The sequence below is a fragment of the Cololabis saira genome, chromosome 13 (assembly GCF_033807715.1).
Source record: "Cololabis saira isolate AMF1-May2022 chromosome 13, fColSai1.1, whole genome shotgun sequence".
Taxonomy (NCBI): domain Eukaryota; kingdom Metazoa; phylum Chordata; class Actinopteri; order Beloniformes; family Belonidae; genus Cololabis; species Cololabis saira.
The window spans coordinates 15,652,714-15,674,391 of NC_084599.1; the positions used below are offsets into that span (position 1 = coordinate 15,652,714).

Here is a 21,678-nt window from a genome sequence, read left to right on the forward strand (position 1 = left end):
ACGAATGATGTTTGAAGGCAACAATAATGTATGTGAATCAAAGCCTCCTCCTGGCAAAATCTTACCACTAAGCAATTAACTTTACGGCATTTACTTTTCTAAAAAATATTCCTTGTGATTTTGTGTGTGTTTTTGTAAACAAGTTATTTGGGTGACAATGAAAGCCGGTACATTGATTGGAGTTTGTGGCAAGATAAGCCGTCATCATTAGCAGGGAGCAGATGGTGGATTGATCATGCACGTTACTTTGCTACTCTGTTATCTGGTCCTCCTCATTAGAAACCACATCCACACAGGGATACCACAGCAAATACGTTGCTGTGTTCACAAAACAAAGGTGATGATTAAACACAGTAAAATTTGAGCTTTTCTGTCCAAACTGGAAACTGAGGAGTTATTCATTTGGCTGTGGTTATTTTCCATTGTCAAAGGAGAGCTGCCCTAAAACCTTCTTCCTTTTTTCCTTTCTTCCAAGTCCTCTGATCACAAAGATAGCCTATCATATTCAATATCACCCATTCATTGGCACAAAATAACAGTTTCTCGATAGTAACGATTTGCTGTTCGTGATGACCATTTATAAGGCAGGGGTGGTATTTGCTCATAAGGTCTGAGCCCAGAGCAGGCGATGGAGATTCATCTCCCTTGACACACGCTGACATGGAAAACTATATTTAGCAGTTGGCGTCCGTGCGTAAAGTGACGCCGGCGCAGACGCACGCAAAATGGTTGTGGACTGAATACTGATTGCTGACAGGAGGAAGCTGTGAAAGCCGGACTAAATGTATTCTGTGGTTCACCCTTTAAGTCAAATAATAAGCTTATGAGTGTCAGTTGTACGTTAATCAAAAATAAAATATTAAGAACATATACAAATACAATACAAACCAAAAGTTTGTTTCCAATGGTAAGCACGTGATGTTACTACAAGCTCATTACAAAGTCATAACTGATGCTCGTGCCCGCAGCAGAAGGGTGTTGGTATAAATAAATAAATTTAATTAAATTAAACTGTCATTGTAATACGCTCAAAGTGTAAGTCACCCTACCGAGGGACACTTTTTTGATGGTATGGTGAGGGTGTAGGCCTACTGCACTTTATGAATAATGAAAAAGTGACGTAAACAATGCGGTCCTCTTTGCGGCTCGGGGCTCGAGGCAAGGCTGATTTATGGTTCCGCGTTACACCAACGCAGAGCCTACACCGTACGGTGTGCGTCGCCGCGTACCCTACGGCGTAAGCTCTGCGTCGCAGGCTTTAAGGCGGCGCGCAGAGGCGTGATGCGGCCGTGACGTGGATTCAGCCGAGGATCTTTAATCCTCTGCCGCAGCGGCACAGCCGCTTACCAGAGGAGGGGGTGGCACGGTCGGACAGGAATGGACCGCACAGGGCCAGGGCTACCATACAAGGCCGAAATAGCTCGGTCTTTAGATAAATGATAATAATACCGTGTAGAGGAAAAGTTTCCGTGTGAAACCGAGGCGAGTATTTACATAGGCCGGACCCCCTCCCTCCCTCCTCCCTCGCTATTATGCTTTAGCCCCGCAGCCTATTCACGCACGTCCATCTGCCGACAAGACCTCGCATTTGAATCGGTGCCTCATTTAATTTTTCTCCATTTTTGCGTCATTTAGTGTCTAGTGCGCCCCGGCCGGGCCGGTTTCATCCCGGTGCGCGTCCCCGCCGCGTCCCCGCTGCTGCGTCCCCGCTGCGCCCCGGTCAGCTGCTGCGCGTCAGCGCGACATGCAGGATGAGCCTGCGGGGGTGACAGCCGCGCAGTTACCGCTGTCAGCCGAGGGAGAGGACCGCTGCGGCGGCAGCAGCACGATCCGAGCCCCCGGCCCGGACTACAGCCGTCGCAACCCGCACGCAGCAGCCTTGTTCCCGGCGCGCTCCGCCCGTGACCTTCAGCAGCACGGCCATAGACAGGCGCATCCGCAGATGGAGCCCCCCGCCGCCCACCACCACCTCAATAACGGCACCGGTGGAAGCATGCTGTCCGCCTTCCCCAGCAGCCTCCCCGCCCAGGACATGCAGGGCTCCGGCGGGGGCTCGTCCTCCTCCCCTCCCCTGCCCGGGTTCGGCCCCCCCTGGTCCGTGCAGACCAGCTCCTCTCCCCCCCCGCCCGGCTCCGTGAACCCCGTCCACGCGCACGCCGTTAATCAGATGCCTAGCGCGGACTCCGACAGCAGCTTCTACCCTGCAGCAGGTATCCCCTCATCCATCAACCCGGCCTTCTTCCACAGTTTTTCGCCGGTGTCCGCTAACCCGTGCGCCGGGATGAATGTGCAGGGCTTCAGCGGTCCTTTCTCGCCTCAGATAAATGTCCCCCAGCAGCAGCCGCAGAGCCGCAGGTCCCCCGTCAGTCCCCAGATGCACCCGCAGCAGGGCGCCTTCCTGCAGCAGAGGAACAATTACAACCAACACCAGGTGAGCTGCCTGCAGGAGAGCATCCATCACAAGAAGCTGACACTTGATGTAGGCCGACCTCCAGTCACATGTGTTTAACTGTGTAGTGACCAAGAAAGGACCTGCCATAATTTAATTCTCTGCAGCTTATTGGAAGGAAAACCTAAAAGCATTAAGCAAGGGCGTAGGTTTGGTCTCAACATTGGTAGGGACGACATAACAGCATAAACTGCATGTACTTTTTACTGAGGACGGGACATTAATAAGACCAAACAGATTGGGTGAACGGGGTCAGGGCTACATTTGTCACGAATATGAACCTAATTAATTGATAGGCTAAATGATCAATGCAAAATAAATCTGTATTGACTTATACTAACTTTCATGTGTATTGGTTCACCTGATACACGGTTTGATTCAAACCTTTGTTTTCAAAAACTACTAAAGAAACATTTTGAAAACTTCCAGAATATTCCAGGATTTTATTAACAATTTAAATTGCAATATTTGAACATAACTTAAATTATATTAACATACACAATAAATACAAACGTATTAATAATCTCTTACCTACTACTTAACCTATATTCAATTCAATTCAATTATATATATATATATATATATATATATATATATATATATATATAACATGTAGTTCCATATATATATGGAACTACATGTTAGCCTACATTGTCCTTCACCACACGAGTAATACATTGCTTTAAAATAATTCACTTAATAATGGTAGGGTCAATTCTATCCTTACAACATTTGGGAAGACAATCTAAATTGCCTTTATATCTGAACTCATTATATAATGCAAATAAGGTTGCTTAAAAGTTGGTGGGGACAATTTGAGCCTCCTGAAAAGTTGGTAGTGTTATGTCCCTACCGTCCCTATGCAAACCTACGCCCTTGGCATTAAGGCTAGATTATGGTTCCGCGTTAAATCGACGGAGAGCCTACGGCGTAGGGTACGCAGCGACGTGCACTTTACGCCGTAGGCTCTGCGTTGGTGTAACGCAGAACCATAAACCAAATGTCCTGTGAACTCTTAAAGATGTCCCCAGGTTAGAGAACACCCTGTGACACTGCAAAGCTAAACACTCAAGATGTGTGTCAGTGAATTGGGTGAACGTGTGTACAATCTGCAGCCACAGCTTTCAAATTATAATCAGTTCTTTTCATAACCTATCACGGAAAAAAACATAATGCGTTATGCAAGGGCTCAAGTCACTTCTCTTGAGGCAAAAGCAGGGAGGGGTTGACATGGGAACAAGGGAGCATCACTGAATCTAGCTGTTGTTCTCTCCTGCTAGCTGGCAGTGAGATGCAGTCACATGTCACCGGACCATCCCTGTCTTGTGGTTCGCTCAGTGGGAATACAAAGGCTTTCAGGGTTCTGTCTTACTAAATGGGTGTTTATGCAGGGGGAATGAAAATATCCAGAAAGCCGGTGGACCCTAGAGGAAGAGAGCTCACATGAATGTTCTGGTTATGCTGCAGTTGGGCCTGTGAGCTGGTAGCCTTAAGCTTCAGGTTTCTCATGTGATTTGCACACTGGGTGTGTGCACAGGAGTTTGAGTGGGACAGGGAGTGCCCACAGTGAATCTGCAGTGTTGCCATTTCACCAACCTTTAACCCCTTCCTTTGAGTCCACTGTAAATATATTTTGCACAAAACTGTCCAACCCAGTCCTATTGCTTCTCCCCCATAATCATTTGCACTTCCAAAAAATTGATTAAAACCAGAAAAAAAGCCACTAATGTTAAACAGAGAAGAACTGTAATGTTTGTTCTAATTACAGAAAACCATTTAAATCGTTTTTTTTTTATAAAGCGGAAAAAAACATGTCCCTTTAAAATGTGTCTTGTCTGTGTAAGTGTTGAGTGTAGATGAGGCAGAAAGCTGACACCGCTCTGTTAATGATCTCCACATGAGATTAAACATGATTAAACTCAGTGTATGATGCTTAAGAAGGGGACACCAGGTCCAGGTGGAGAGAGAGTGTGTAAGTTTCAGTGAGTGCTGGTGTCACAGGGCACAGGATACTTAGTCTTAAAGCTCTAAATCTTCTTATCTACCCACCCGTTACAGGAGCAGATCAAATTACGCAGTGGCTGTTAGGGGGAAATGGCCAAACAGAATTGAAATACAGGGTATATATATATATATACATGTGTACACATACAGATATATATATATGTTTGTGTGTGCGTGTATGTATGTACCGTACTGTATGTGTGTGCATCTAACGTTTCTAACCCCTGACTGTGCTCTCACTGTTGCATGTGAAGCCTATGGTGAAGCCGTCACCATGGGGCAGCCATCAGGGGAACGGCTGGGGCTCCGCCGGGATGTCTTGGGGCAGGGACCACCGCAGAGGGAGTGGCATGAGTGTACCTGGTTCAGTCAGTCACGTCTCGCCGCTGAAGAAGCCTTTTTCTAGCAACGTCATCGCTCCACCCAAGTTCCCACGCTCCGGAGGATCACTGGGGCCTAAGTCCTGGCTGGAGGAGAACATGTTCCGCACAGACAGCAACAGCAACTCTTTATTGCCCCTGCAGGTATGTGTTTAGGGCTGAGGCTGCATCGGCTGCTGTTGGTGGTTTAGTAGGATCATTAGTTAGGTGTGTATCTGTTCATATGTAGACACACATGAACAGATACACACCTATGGGAACATAAAGGTTTTGTGTTAGAGTGTGAGAATCGGTTTTACCCCCTTTCAGACAGAGGGCAGAACCCACTAAATTAGGGTTGAAGTGGTCCCTCTGAATGTGCTAAAGTGAGCACAGCTTACGACCCGTTAGCCCACCTAGTATGATTAGCGGTAATCCTTTTAAACATGTTGACTCTGAGTCCCAGAAGAGCCTTTCCTGTGTTGTGACTGGACGGCATGGTAACTGAAATAGATAATAAAGCTCACTTTGAAACTTATCACACGCAAATGATGACCTTAATTCATCAGAGCACTCATTTAGGAATGTGTTAGAATTTAGAAAAAAAGATTAAAGGAGACTGCAGACCGATAATGAAATCAAGGAACTGTTTGCTTCTTCTGCCAAGGTAGAAAGTTCTCTGCAGATTAGTGACACTGATGCAGTCATCTACTTCAAATTTGTTGAAATGCTCTGCAGGCATCTCCTCAGAAGCAAACCAACAGTGACTGATAAAGTGAAATCCATTAGAGAAACCAAAAATGTCATGACATCAGGGATTACAAGCAGCAGTGGGAAAGAGCGTGTCATATGTGACAACAGCAATTGCGACGTTCATCCATATAGAGAGCGTTGCGTTGGCTTGTGGTGATAAGACGAGGAATGCATCACGCAATTTGCCCAGTTCACATATCACAATGGCTGATGGTCCACTGGTTATCATACATTCTTCCTCAGCCTCTCTAGATTCAGGGGTGGGACAGCAAAGATGGACGTATTTTTATATGTGCTAGTTTCATATCAATCTGGCCTTAATCTTGCTAACTGGCCCCTGATCCAAACAGCTCGTAGTCCTGCAGCTCTAGATTTAGGACCGAAGAGACAGAGACACGGGGAGCCAGTCAGCTTCAGAGTGATGAAGAGGCTATGTGCTATTAAATAATCCATATAGCACAAATGAACCTGAATGATGGCTAGCAGTAACTTAATGGCATTTTAAAGACTGTCTGAATGGTCACATTTTCTCTCTCCTGCTGTTTTGCAATAATGTTAAATTGACAGGTTTTGCTTCTAAAAAGCAGTAAAAAGCAAAGTCATTCAGATGCATTAGAGAATAGACTAAAAGGGCCATTAAAGGCTGTGAAAAAGTAAGGATTTCGCTTGACTTCCCTTGTCGTCAAAGGGCTTTTTGGACGTGTTAGTTAGTTGAAATTGCCACAATGTATCCAGCATGGTTAGCATGTCCTTCAGCTTGAAAAGGTTGAAACGCCACCAATTACACTTAAAGTGACCATGATATAATGTTCATTTTCAGTCTTCTGAATCCAAACTGGAATCTCTAGAGTAGTTTTCCATCCAGCTTAACTCCAAAAGCCTGCAGTTGTTCTAAACGATATCTGAATATCTGTATTTGGTCAATATTATGTTCATCACTGGTTACGTTGTCATTTAGTCACTCACCATATATAAAGACTGTATATATATCTTATATGATAGATTATACTTATTTATTCCAACCTACTATAATATTTGTACTGTATATCCCTCTCTGTACATAACTGCTCTTCTAATCACTAATGGTATATACTGCTCTTAACAGTACGTAATGCATATACTGCATATATTGCACTTGCTGCTCTTTGCACTCTTTGCACTAATTAAATGCTAAACTGTATTTCGGTACCTTGTACCTTGCTTGTGAAATGATAATAAAATTGAATCTAATCTAATCTAATCTAGCGTATATAGATATATAGAAAAGCTAATGAACTAATGACTTTTGTGTCTATAGTTGTCAACAATTGAAGATGTCAGGATGTAATAATGAGTGAAATTTGTTCATTAGCACTAGAATTGCGCAAAACCAAAATATTGCAAAGAAAAACCTGTAACGGGAACACCAAGAATTCAAAAAAAACTGTCAAATTTCACAAAATCTTTTTATGTTCTCATGTGGTGGATGTTCAGACATGTCAACAGTCCAGTTTAGCACAAAAGTATAGTGGGAACACTTTTATTTTCACATTTGCACATCTCTGGCATCGCTGGATGCTATGTAGTCAGTTTTTGGTCTCACTAAGACAATGTAGTAGTGCTACAACATAATTTAATCATTATGCATTACTGCGTTACATAAGGGCCTTGTCTTTGAATACTCATTTGAATGATCACCTGCCACCTTTCTCTTCTGCTTGCTATTTTTACAATAGCGGTGGGGGCAGTCGCAATAATGTTTCCAAACATATGTTTGCTTCCATCTTCTTCAAAGCCGAGATCTTCTTTTTTCTCTTGAAAGCAAGTCTGACAGGGTGAAATACAGAAATTTACGGAGATACAAAGAGAGAACTGGGAGAGTTGTGCTCATAAAAAGAGTTGAAACACCTTTGTCGCAGTTACAGAGTTGTCCCTTTTGTATTGTGAAACAGTGTAATGGAAATCCTCCATTCGATCACAAGTTTGCATGAGGTGCATTAAACTGAATAGATTTTTTTTTATTTTATTGCTTACATGAGTGAGGTCACTGTACCCACATCATGCACACGAAATCTTGGAAACCAAACCAAAATATTTAGTAACAAGTTATAAATGAAAAACTCCATACATCCCTCCACCCAACCATACATCTATCCATGGATCCAGACATCCATTCATCCACTGACTTCCACGTATCTGAAGTCGGGTCAGGGGGCCAGCAGCCGAAGCAGAGAACCTCCCTCTAAACAGCTACCTCTTCCAGCTCCACCAGGGAAATACTGAAGCGTTCCCAGTGCAGAGATGTAACCTCTCCATGGTGTCTTGGGTCTTCCCCAGGGCCTCCTCTCAGTTGGACATACCTGAAACCTTCTCCAGAGGGAAGCATGCAGGGCATCCTCACCAGATGCCCAAACCACCTCAACTTTGTTTTTTTAACATACACAGTGTTCATGGTGATTGAGAGGAAAAGAAACAAAAGAAACCCCCCGCAGGACCCCTACATGGGCATGATATGCAGACAAGACCTGAACTGGCTCGCCGGTTTGATTATCATTTTTCTTCTTACAATCTCCAACTTCATCAAACGTAGTCATCGCAAAATGTCTCAGGACCAAATGGTTCAAATTAGTTGTGATCACATGATTTATGTTCATGTGGGAGTGCTGAACGTGATTTAGAAATCCCAATTGAAATAAAAATAGCTTTATTTCTCATTGAACCAGTACAGCCCATCAAGAGAACTTAAACCCTTGCCAGGTTCCTGTTGGTCTACCTGAGTATCTCTCCTTTAACTATGGGTATGTTTTTCACTCCGCAAAGGTTCCAACATGCCAGCGACCTGGCCCCAAAAAATCGCCCCCGAACCCTTGCTGGTGCAAATGCGCTTTAAGATGCAGTTTGTTTCTAGATAGTGGGTTGACTTTGTTCTAACTTCACCACTAGATGTTAACTATTGTTACACATTGTTCCTTTAAAACAGGAAGTGTGTTTGGTATTGGGAAGATGTGAGAGAGGACAGCTACAGACAATATCTGCCGGTGTTTCTCCCAACATTATCTGGAGCTTGTGTTGTAATAGCTTTACTATACTTCTCAAAAGTCAGTTGTATTTATTTAGTTATCCTTCAAAATGAGACTTGACATGAGAAGTTTTCACTAATTTGAATGAAGAAATTCTCCACTAATTGTGCAGAGAGTTTGGCAGCCAACACAAAGATTGGGCTCTGGAGTAACGGAAGGTCATGTGGTCTGAGTTCAGATTTACCACGTTCCAGAGTGACGAGTGAATCAGGGCAGGAGGTGTGGCAGATGACGTGATCCACACTTATCATGGCTGGTGCCCACTGTTGAAAGGCTGTGGGGTTAGTATTATGATCTGGGGCAGATTCAGTTAATCGGGTCTAGGTTCAGCTGCATTACATGCCAAATAATGAGGTCAGCTGACTACCTGAATATACGAAATGACCCAGTTTTTGCATTAATAGATTCTTCCATGATGGCATGCAGATTTTCAAGATGACAATGCCAGAATTCATCTGGCTCATATTATGAAAGAGTGGTTCACGGAGCATGAGACGTGATTTTCACACATGGATTGGTCACTACAAAGACCTTAACCCCTCTGAGGAACTTTGGGATGAGTTAGGGAAGACTTCAGGCACCAGTGAGTCTCCCATCTTCAATACAAACGTTGGGTGAAACATTTATGGAGTTCTGGATTGAAATAAATGTTGAGGCCTTTCATAAGATTTGCATTATTATTATTATAATAACAAGTAGCATTATCTTATATTCATGTCATAATAGAAGCTAAAGGTGATCCAACAAAATATCACAGTGTATAACTCTGTATAACTCAATTCCTCTGCACGCTGTCATGGTACAGTATAAAAAGATGACATTTAAATTGAACTGAAAAACAAAGTGAAACTTTATGCATGACTCATTCAAATTAAGCCACTGATATCATCTAAATAAGGGTACAACAAAACTGTATGACTGTGGTTATAGGCTCAAATTGTTAGTGATGTGAGTCCCAAGAAGCAGAGGACTTCCTATTCCAGGAAACAGGCCCGACTCCAAGGATAGTTCATTTCCATAAACAGTGTCAGACCAGAAATATTTCAGATTCCAAGTCTTTTCCTTCCTTCCTTTCTTTTTAATGTTTGGCAGCCAGTGACAGAATGCATGTCTGTTGTGTCATGTTTTCAACATCAAACAGAGGGAAACTGGGGACAAACGGAGAGTCGCTGCTTTCGGTGAAAGTGTTCTTTCTGATGGTTCATGTTTTAACCCTTTTTTTACAGTTGAGAAGAAAATACCATTGGGTCATTTCTAAATAAAAGTCTCTTAAGCTGAAACTAAAACTACTCTCTAAGTAGTAATAAGAAAAAAAGTAATTGGAGATGAGTATCACCAAATCCGGAATAACAAATCTAGAGGAATCTCTAGAAATAGATGATGAGGTAAATAAGACCACATAACTAACTTTCTCTTTAAAGACTTCCAATCTGTTATACTTTAACATCACCTTCAGTGTTGGGCAGTCGGTTGATGGGTAATCAAAGATTCTGTAATCCAAAACATTTGGAGAGGCTTCAGTATTCATGCTAAATGGGAGGACATTATAAATTGCCAACCTCAATTGTATGCTTGATGCTTTGCTGGTATCGGTTTACTTGTTAAATTAACAGAACTGGCTGATCAAATTGATTCTGATTTCAGCTTATTGCCAGTGCAATTTCACACGTTCGGCGTGCCTACTGTCGAACATGAACCTTTACGGTTTACGGCGTGAACTCAGCAGGAACATGTGAATCCTGGCTAAGAGGAACTATCTTGACTGCCTGTTAATTAACTTATCACTACCATCTCAGCCCTGCCACTCTTGGCTTCTTGGTTTTCTCATTGCCTGCCTCTTGGACTGTTCAAATATCCGGCAGTATCTCGTTGCATACAGTAGGTCCCTTACAAGCTTACCGAATAAACCGAGTAAATACACAAAGAATGTTAAGCAGAAGTTGAGGTCCTTGCACAACTTAAACGCTTACATGTAAAGCCAAATAGCCGTACTTCCGAGGCTTTATTACTCTTAAGCCAAATCACGAAAGTGTGTTAGAAGCGTGAGGATTCAGACCTGCATCGTGACGTGTGCTTCTTTGATCGGACTCTGGCTGATGCAAAACGTCACACCTGTATTTTTCAGGATCGCTCCAGAATGTACGACAGTCTGAACATGCATTCCTTGGAGAGCTCTCTGATTGACATCATGCGAGCTGAGCAAGATCCCATGAAAGGTGAGATCTGACGTCCTTTCCCTTTCTGTGTATGTGTGTGTGCATGTGCAGGGTCAGGGGGAGGTGATCGTGTTCGGGGAGGCAGTCCAATATAGTGCAGAGTGACTTGTTGCAGGGAACTAACAGGCCCATTGCTCCCATAGCTGCGTTGTTTTTTCCACACACCAGCTTATTTTCTCCCCGCTGAGAGCTTAATACTTCTGCCACCAGCTCCACATTTACATGACCTTAAAGCTCTGATCCTGTTCCTGCTTAACCTGGACAACGCTCAGATCTCAGTACTAAGTGGGCAAGCAGGACCCAGAGGAACTGTGGTCCTTTTACTTTGCTCCGAGTATCTAATTTGCCAGTCGATTCCTGAGAGAATCCAATATTTGTGTAAAACACCTGACTTTAGATTATTGAACTTAAAGATGTAGAAATTGCCTCAAATTTGTCTGAAATGATTCCCCACAACTTGGCATGGCAAGCAGAGAGTTCACTGCAGTGTGACACCGGCCTGGCCTCCCACTCTCAGCTGCTGAACATCAGAGTAGGAGTGTCAAATGACTTACCCTCCTCTGGTACTGACGGGTGCTCGTCACTCATTTACACTCATGCAAGCACTTACACTTTGCTGTATTGCAAATAAAAGAATGTCACAGGTAAAAACTGATAAATCCTTCAGTTATTATTATACATAAAGCATCATCATTGTCAGCCTTTGCTCAGTACGGCGCCTGTACTCTCCTTCCTTGTTTTTCCCCGCTAGAGCAGATGGAGAGGACATGGGCCAGTGTGCACAGCAAAGAGGGGTCTGGACTAATTTTAGATGTGATCCACACACTGTGTATGACAGCCAGGAGGGGAGATGAGAGGGAAAGAGGGTTTGCAAAGGTCTGATCGGCCATTTATAGCTGAGCCGTGGCTAACACAACACAGCAATATGGCTAACCGCTTCAAAATATAAGACCAACATTTGTCCGTTAGAGCCAATATTAAATTAGCTTGTAACGCACGCTCACCGGTGCGCTCGCAGTGCATCCTCATCCTGTGTGTGGACCCGGGCCGTCCCACCAGACCTGGGCCAAGCTGGCAGTAGAAAAACATTTGAAAGTGTTCATGTTTTAGTGTATGTATCTTTGTTGCAACAGCAGCTACTAAACAGTTCAGAGTTTGGTTGTAGCCAGTGACATAATTAAAAAATAAATAAATAAAAGGAAAAAAAGCCTGAATCTGGTGCTCCATCAGCAACTGGCCAATGACTCAGCAACTCAGAGGACAGCGGCTTGAGTTTCAGGGCTTTCAGTGCAGCATGCTGAAACCCAGATAACAGATATCCAGGCCACAACATCCTACTCCGTGCACTGGTTGTTATTTGAATCCAAACTATTTAAAACTATTCTTCATGCCACTCAAGCCAACTCAAGTATTGTTGGTAAATAAAACACAGACTACAAGCTGTTTATACATGCAGATCAGGAAGCTTCTGCAGGGAGGTCTTGTCGGTTGCCCACTGATTCTGCATCTTCCTATGCTGATGGATGCATGATAAAACATGTTAAGTGCACCTCGATGCTTCAACATGACTAAAAACTGCAGTAAACTCATTAAAAGTATTCTGTGTTGGTATGGCATAGATGTGTGTTTGAAACGTCTCAACACTAACAGAGACACAGATTTAGTTATTAAAGCTTATTTAGACATGTACAAATTATTCGGACATACAATAATAACAGTGTTATTGGAGACATATTTCAGTGAGTGAACCACAAATAGAGTATTACAGTCTCGGTTGGTGGGAAGTCTTTCATAAATAGTATCTTTGGTACATATCATTTTTGTTCCTAGAGTGTACTATAGACATGTGTGTAAATGGTGTGTGTGTGTGTGTGTGTGTGTGTGTGTGTGTGTGTGTGTGTGTGTGTGTGTGTGTGTGTGTGTGTGTGTGTGTGTGTGTGTGTGTGTGTGTGTATGTGTGTGTGTATGTGTGTGTGTGTGTGTGCTTCGGTGTAAACCCATCGCTCTCGTCCTGTCCTCTCCATCTGCCGTGTTTTATCCGTATTCGTGCTCGTGTCTCTGTGTACATCTGTTGGTACGTGTGTTTGTAACATATGTGTGTGCGTTTCTCACGTCAGGCCGTGTGGGATGCCCTAACCCCGGGGCCGACGGCCTTCTCATGCTCAACGGTAATTATCTCTCAGCACATCTCCCTCTGTTTCTCCGGTCCTCATGATGCTTCCACTGTTTAGGCTTCACTGAACACATCAAACTCTGATACACCAAGAACACAATATGTGAGCCGCGGTAGCTCTGCGACAGCTCTGATTACCTTTTTAGATAGTTTCTAATGTTTTCCTTGCCACTGCAGTTGCATTTTCCTTTTTATTTTTTAATGGAGTTATTCTCAACCTCACCATTATCGGGGAATGTTGTGTTTTCCTCAGAGATCCTAATAGTTGCTGTATGTATATTTTCTCTAATTTGAACACAGATCTACAAAGATACGAGGCTGTGCTGAGTCATGACGACTCTGAATGTACTTCCAGCAGTTCTCGGCTGCATCCTCACATTAAATTTTTAATGTCACTTAGATTATTTATTGCCCTGCAGTGTCTTTCTTTTTGCCTAGCATGTGAAAACACAGCACATTGATGTTGAAAGTAAAGTGTTTTCTCAGCAAGACATAAATTCAGGTCAGATACCATCATCGGATAATTATTATTATTTCCCAACCGTCTGGTGTTTGCAGTTTCCTCCTGAGACTCTGCAATCAGAGCAGAGTTTTTGTCCTCCTTTGGAGGCGGTTTATGGCTTTTGTCTCTTGCAACTTGCTCTCCCTGACAGAAGACACTGAAGTCTTTTGATGTTTGCTCCCAATATTTTTTTTATTTTTTTCAACAGATGCAGAAGCTTTCATGGAAAAACATTAGCTCATTTGTAGGTTAATGCTTATCATCATCATTTGTGATGAATGCTTAAACATAGATTGTGTTTTATTTCTATTTCTTGATATGTTTTGCTTTAACAAGATGTAGGATGAATGTAAGAGATTTAGTACAAAGGATTTTTTTAAAACACATTTTTTTTATCTAAGGATAGTATAAGAGACTTATAGTTAAGAGTGTTTCGATAAAGATGTCTTAAGATATCATCAGCTTAAAGTTACAGTTGAAAGTACCCTTTCAGAAATATCTGCACAGCTAAAATGTGCATTCTTGTGCTTTTCCACATGCAGCCAGGGGCTATGGGAGACGTCGAGGTAAATTCAGCTTCCTCCAATTTGTTTGTTTTCTTGTGGTTTATCTTTTCATGGCATGTTTCACTGCTAACTATAAATGGATGCCAAACTCTTTCTGTTTTATAATCATTTTTGTCAATTACTATATATATATATATATATATATATATATATATATATATATATATATATTTCTTTTTGTAAACATTTTGTAAACATTATTGACAATTTAAGATACACCAACAGTTTTTTTACGACTTTATTGCGTCAGAGATGCATGATGCCAGAGGATTTTAGTTTGCTCATTTGCTCATGTTACTGTGACGTGCTTTGGCTGTGCCTCCTCTAAAAGGAACCTTAAGTGTCTCAACAAAGATGTAATTGTAGATTTATTTGTTTTGAGCCATTTAATGAGCAGATTTAGCATCTTTGGCTTTCCCTGCAAGTCTAGTAATTACCATCATGACCCTTTAAATTGATAATCTACACACAACGTAGTGCACAAGTAACAGCGTTGTGCAAGAATTAGCTATAAAAAGCAGGAAAGCACTTTTTTATTGTTGTGACCGCGTCTACGTGTTGAGGAACTGGAATCTGTGCCTTCTCTGCTCAAAGACTAACCAGCCCCTATATAGTTAAAACAATGAAATACTAAATGTGTATTACTTTTATGAAACATTATTGCATCTTAAATTAGCATTTCTTTTGAAATCATGTCATTTTTCAACGATAAAACAACATCAGTTTATTTGTTTATATGTATGACAGTTTATTCATAGGATAATTACTGACAGTTTATTCATAGGATAATTACTGAATGGCTCGTCTCGCATGCACACTTTGGGGTTCCATGTTGCTCATTCTTTAGTTTTCAGCTTTGCTCTGCAGCGCCTGCATTACCGCTCCATCTTCACCTGCCACACTTATCAGAGTGGGCCACACATTATTGGATATCACAGATCTGTGTACCCTAAACTGTGCATTAACCTCGTTATATGGTGCTTTGTTTTACAAACACTTGACTGTGCCCTTTTTATAGCAGAAATGTGATTTTTTTTTCTAAAGGGGAATCTGGTACTGGAGTCTGACTGGGGTTAGTTTAATAAAGGTGAGATTTTTACTTGCTGTAGCATTTAATGTCTTTTGCTTTCTTCCAGGTCGCTCCTCCCTCTTCCCTATCGATGACAATCTTCTTGATGATGGCCATGGCAACCAGGGTGTCCCCGGAGTCCTTGGCTCCCCGAACTGTTACCCCCACCAAAACGGGGAGCGCATTGAGCGCTTCTCCCGTAAGGTGTTTGTGGGAGGTTTGCCTCCTGACATAGATGAAGGTGAGGAAGACTGAGATAAACGTATTTCAAGATTGTTATTCTGCTCTTCAACTTCTCTTCCTCTGTCCTCACCCACGCCACGTCTCTGTCTTTTTTACATTGCACAGATGAAATAACCTCAAGCTTCCGTCGATTTGGTCACCTGGTGGTGGACTGGCCGCACAAAGCAGAGAGCAAATCATACTTTCCACCTAAAGGTATCAAAAGCAGCGAACTGATGTCATTATTGTGGGTTTATGGTTAATATTGATATATTTCCACTGAGCTTCAATGGCACAAACCTATGAAGCAAATAAATATTGTGCCGAATGTGCGTACTGAGCCCCTGTTTTGTGGTTGGTCCCAGGATATGCGTTCCTGCTGTTCCAGGAGGAGAGCTCTGTCCAGGCTCTGATTGAGGCTTGCATGGAGGAGGATGGGAAGCTCTACCTGTGTGTTTCCAGCCCCACCATCAAAGACAAACCTGTGAGTCCAGAATGAAAAAGGAAAAGTGTTGTCACTAACCTTTTATCCTGAATGGGAGTGAAGATGATTAAATCTGAAATTTGACTTTGACTCCAGGTGCAAATTAGGCCTTGGAACCTGAGCGACAGTGATTTTGTGATGGACGGATCTCAGCCCCTTGACCCCCGCAAGACCATCTTTGTGGGAGGAGTCCCTCGTCCCCTGAGGGCCAGTAAGTACACGGACTCAAGTTTTCAGAGCAAACTTTATGTTCTCTGTCTATCTTGTCCTGTAATGTCCTTTCACGTCTTAACTATCTATCTTTCTTTTTTTCTCCCTTTAATTAGTTGAGCTGGCCATGATTATGGACCGCCTCTATGGTGGAGTGTGCTACGCAGGAATTGACACAGATCCGGAGCTGAAGTACCCCAAAGGGGCTGGAAGAGTGGCCTTCTCCAATCAGCAGAGCTACATCGCTGCCATCAGCGCCAGATTTGTCCAGCTGCAGCATGGTGACATTGATAAGAGGGTATGACCTCACGCAATTAGCAGAGCCTTCAGGCTTTACTTTTCACAGTTTACAGCAAAGTCATCGTTCAGCTGTGCCGTACGTATAATTAACGTTGACCTTAACCGAATGTGTGTTTCCTCTAACATTCTTGACTTCAGGTGGAGGTGAAGCCCTACGTCCTGGACGATCAGCTCTGTGACGAGTGCCAGGGCGCGCGCTGCGGAGGGAAGTTTGCTCCCTTTTTCTGTGCTAACGTCACCTGTCTTCAGTACTACTGCGAGTTCTGCTGGGCCAACATCCACTCCCGCGCAGGACGAGAGTTTCACAAGCCCCTGGTCAAAGAAGGCGCTGACCGCCCTCGCCAGATTCACTTCCGATGGAACTAGAGATGCGCCACCTCTTCTGGGATGACATAGTAAGAGGAAAGGGAAATGAAACACTGGCTAAAAGGAAAACGAGCATCATTCTGCCTCTCCTGCTTACCTAAGCTATCAGTATAATCAAGTGCGTAACACTATACAGTATATACTATATATAGCTATCTATCTTTTGTAGCAGCCAAACACCACAAGCCTCAGTTTTTCACCAAAACCCCCCTCACATCTCAGGCTCTGACAACTCTACAACTCTTTTGTGGTACTTTCATCTTTTCTAAGAAGAGATTTAAAAAAAAGAGATTGATTTTTGTAGCTTTTTTTATTCTTATTATTTTTGTATGTGAGATTTAAAGTAGATACGGGAATGTTTTTGCATGGGGGCAGCTCGTCTGTCTGTCTGCTGCTAGCAAACCACACGGTGCGTTCAGTGCACACTTGTTTCTGGGAAAACCTCGATTCTCTAACGTCAACACTTGCCGCAGGTCATTAACCAAAGGTAGCAAAACCATAGGAAAATTGACACGTTGTCTGCCGCGAAACAAACCTTGTCTTTTAACGTTGCCATGGGCTCTTACTTCTTGTTAGAGAGTTTATTAAAGAAAAAGATAATAAGGTTATTTTTTTGCGCTCATATTGACCTGTAGAGTGATACCTCAAAATACAAAAATCTGGTTTCTGCTAACTATATTCAACATTTATACTTAACAAGCTATTTTCAAAGCTTTGCTGCTATATATACATATATATGAATAGATATGTAGGTATTATATTTAATGCCATTTATAAACCCAAATAATGTAAAATCAATTGCAGTATGCGCTCAACCACTTATGGTCCCCATTGCCATGGAAAGAGTTAGAGTGCATGTAGTGACAATAGACTTAGGTGCACAAACAGCATGCAGGATAGATGTGAGGAAAGGAAAACATACAGTATAACAAAAAAATAAAGCAAACCACTTATATAAAGCCGAGACAAAAATTCTATAGAGAGTCGCATGATCATCAATTACAGATGTCTGAGAGGGGAAAAAAAATCAGATGAAGCAAAATGAGTAAAAAAGAAACGTACGTAAACTTGCATGCATTGATGTTTCTCTGTCGTTTGATCCGTTTACACACTATCAATACAAAAAGTGATGTTGATTCTACCGTAGATTTAGTGGACGCCATCATTTGGTGACATGGTGGCTTGTATAGCAACAAAAAAAATCAAAAACAACAAAAAAAAACAGTAGAAAAGCAGAGTGGTGTTCAGTGGTTTGTGTTTCTGTTGTCCATGTGCTGTGTGACTGTTAGCGTAGACTGAGGCTCTAGTTTAGTTACCAACAGTTAACATAGTAGAGAATCTAACGACATGCCTTCACCCTTCCTACCCCGTGTCTTTGTTCCAAAGTCGATCTGATGCCACGTCGCTCTGGCAGATCAGATGCACACACAAGAGTTTTTCAGTTTGAAAGACTTAATGACAAGCACCCTCACTTCATTAAACTGCTCGCTTTGGGAGGATCGGTCACGCTCTCGCGTTGTGTGACGACAGCTCCGTAAATCCAAGGAAAGCTCTGGCCCAGTTGCTGGATGATGAAGCATCTAAGCATCTTCCTCACCACACTTTTACAGTGAGGAGGACAACACGTGGTCTCGTGGTGTACTAAAGATGAAGCTCTCTTTGTTTATATACGATTTGTTTGATTTCCACCGCGACCTTTGAAAGACTCTTTAAAAAAAAAACTATGTAGGGACAATCGTTGTGTGAGGATGGCGGCCTAGCCGTCTGTTCGGTACTGTAAGTGTGTCGCTATCGTGTCGTCGTGCTTGTAGTGCTCCCTGCCCCTCTGTGTGCTCCGCAGTATCAGTGTTAAAACGTCAATTGTGTACTGTTACAAAACCTTAATGGGAAGGAAACTCAAAAGCTTAATTTCTTGTAGTCGGGTCGTATAATTTAAACTGTTTGTGTCGACTACTTCCCCTTCAGTGGCCCTTCGGTGTGTTTTTTGATAATACATAATATGCACTACTTTTCTATACCCCCTGCTAACTTTTCCTTCTTTTCAACCCCTTCAGTGATTTCCATGCGGTTGTGAGCCCCACCTATATATAATTGTGTAGATGATTTATTAAATTTTATTTTTTCATGATTACTTATTTAAGATGTAGCGTGAAGCGGTGGTCTTAAGTTATCTGTGATCCGTGTGGGTAGAGCAAGAATCCAGTGTTTTCTAATATATTCTAATGTCATCCGGCTGTTGCGAGGACCGGGAGCATCGCTGGCTGCGACTTGAGAAGAAAACTAAATCTCCCGCTGCTCTCTCCTTACCCCCCCCGCCTCCCCACTCCCCGTGGCTTTAGTTCTCACGGCGTCTGATGATGTTTGAATCTTTGTCACCTGTAACACTTGACTCGTGCTGTTTTTGTGAGGTTCTATTTTCTATGTTAAACACTGTTACTTTGTTCTGTATGTGTCCTTGTTTTTTGTAAAACTCATATTTATTTCACTATTTTTATAGAAAAAAAAAATTATTTGATTTTAATTGTATTTTTCTATTTAAAAATGACTGATATTAGAATTTATTTCCCCCCTAATTATGTCCAAAAGTTCTGTTCCAAGAGTAAGAATCACGCCATTATTAACATCATCAAAGTTTTTAATACACTGTTGATTCTTATTTTGATGCACATGACACGTTTCATTTGAAGGAAGGAAACATGAAGGTTTTATTTTATTCTGGGAAGACACTTGAGATTCTCCCCTGTTGCATCGAGGCGCCAGCTGCCTGTCCTCATAGATGCTCTGAAACTTGAATATAACACATTTTGAAAGGCTGACTAACCTCGAATCTGTGTTGTGATGTGCAATACTGTTTCTAATGTTTGTATAAAAGTTAACAACTACAGTGTAAACCTTTTTAATGCAGATTTATTTTTTTCATTGCATATTTTGCAGATTTCTGATCCACAGTGTCATTTTTTACTGTCAGAAAAAGAAACCCCGTTTTTTCATTGCAAGTATTTTTAAATCCAGATATCTTTGTACTGATGTAAATGATTGTAGTTATTTTGGATAGTGTTTTGCTAACAAAAGGTGAGACTTTTTCATGCATATTTCTATTTCCTTTCATGTTGTTTTATCCCACATTTTTATTTCATTTAATATTAGCAAAATTCTTGGAATATTTTTTTCACATTTAAAGGTCATTGGTATTATTTTATACTTTTATGTGGAAACACACAAAATATAATTTAAGATGCTAATTGCTAAGATATTATTTTGAGTTTTATTATTTCTAAAGCTAAATATTTGTAATTTTATTGTTAAAGTGACTAATTTCTAAATCAAGAGTTTGTTTATAGATTCACAGAAGTGGTTTATGAGGTGTTTGGATTGTAATTATTACTAAATGGTTCTTTGATATGCAAAATGAATATCATGTTTATTTTTATTTTTGTTTGTTTTGTATTTAAATGGGGTGTTGATTACAATCTCTTTTTTTTCTTTCACTTCCTGAATAAAGACCCATTCTGTTTGAACACAACCAAGCTGTGTATATTTCATCTTCTTTATCAGTTATAAGTTTTATCGGTAAGTGGATTTGTTTGAAAGTTTGAAATGGTTAAACTTTGGTGTCCATCATGATCCAAACATATTTTATAACAGAACGTAATAGTGATCCACTACATGCAGAATGTGGTTAGGTATGTTTTGCTGAAATAAGTAATCCTTTCTCTTAAAACGGGGCCATCTGGATGGCGTGTTAAGTCTGCGGGAAACTGAAAATCACAAAATACAATGTTGAACGTCTTTAACACTCAGCTCCCCACCTTTCTTTCACAGAGTCAGATGCTCTTGTTACATCCTGTCATGTCACTCACCTGTTTCCAATTAATCTATTTTGAGGACCGCCGCTGTCGTTTCTTTTGCTTTCACGCTTGTAACTGAGAACAATATGTGCTTATATTTTTCAGTTCTAAATTTGAAATTAGGTATTCATACTATTTTCAGTTTAGCAGGATTCAATTATTTGCATTCTGATTTTTGTTTATATTTTATACTTTTACACCATCTTATTTTTTCTTCAAATGTGTCTTCAAAGTGTTAACACAGATCTGTCGGATGTGTTTAGTAGACTCGGTTAAGAAGCAAAGTGTCACAGTAGTTTGAAAGCAGCAGATTTAATACCAGGGTCATATATTCAGCACCTTTCAAACCACTTATGTTCACATGTTACCATCCCAACATTTAGTAATTAATATTGATCACAAAAGACAGTACAGGCTCTTGAGAATGATGTTCATTTGGGCAGCATGACAGATCACTGAGGCAGGGATGGAACAAGAAGGTTAGTTAAGACCTTATCCTCAACGAATAGCTGCATACCTTCATGGCAAAACTCAGTCTCGAGGCTGTAATGCCAGAACAGTTAAGGAACCACTGAAGTCAGTGGGCTTGGACCTGTGGGTACATTCAGCATTTCCATATAATTTCAAGGAAATTCACTTAATAGTTTGTCATAATGAAGCAATCATGACCAACACTGCAACACTTGTGTCTACAGTGTAAAGCCATGATGGTGTAACAATATAAAAGAGATAAATATTTATACCAGTGTAATCCTGTTAATAAAAACACAGTACATTGAAAATCTGCTCTTAAAAGGAAAACTAAGTAATTATCTTTTACTTGCTTGTATTACTTCCTGGTGTTTTTTATTGGTTCAGATGATTTGTGCATTTCTGCTTAAAGTGTCAACAATTTGGCTCAATCAACTCACTAAAATAGCAGTTGTTAAATATAAGTGCCAGCCACAAATAACAATAAAAAAGAATGTAGATATGTATTGCTCAAGTTTGTGACTGTTTAATTGGGTAACCGCAGACGCACAAGTCAAGTTTATCAACACGTCATGTGTCATATTTAGCGTCATCTAGTGTTGAAAGTCAGAAATGCAAAACGTCCAC

The 21,678-nt window shown here is 41.4% G+C and overlaps 1 protein-coding gene across 2 annotated transcripts; it reads left to right on the top strand.

Annotated features, from left to right (window-relative positions):
- Positions 1-1,324: 1,324 nt before the first annotated feature.
- Positions 1,325-20,083, top strand: cpeb2 (cytoplasmic polyadenylation element binding protein 2). Of its 2 annotated transcripts, XM_061737936.1 has the most exons (11): positions 1,325-2,431; positions 4,708-4,977; positions 10,750-10,840; positions 12,958-13,008; positions 14,058-14,081; positions 15,218-15,391; positions 15,499-15,588; positions 15,738-15,856; positions 15,953-16,067; positions 16,183-16,364; positions 16,505-20,083. In XM_061737936.1, the coding sequence occupies exons 1-11, from the start codon at positions 1,745-1,747 to the stop codon at positions 16,730-16,732; spliced, it is 2,031 nt and encodes a 676-aa protein (XP_061593920.1). In that variant the 5' UTR covers positions 1,325-1,744; the 3' UTR covers positions 16,733-20,083. The 2 variants fall into 2 exon arrangements, with proteins under 2 accessions (XP_061593920.1, XP_061593921.1); XM_061737937.1 differs by lacking the exon at positions 12,958-13,008.
- The last annotated feature ends 1,595 nt before the right edge of the window (positions 20,084-21,678 follow it).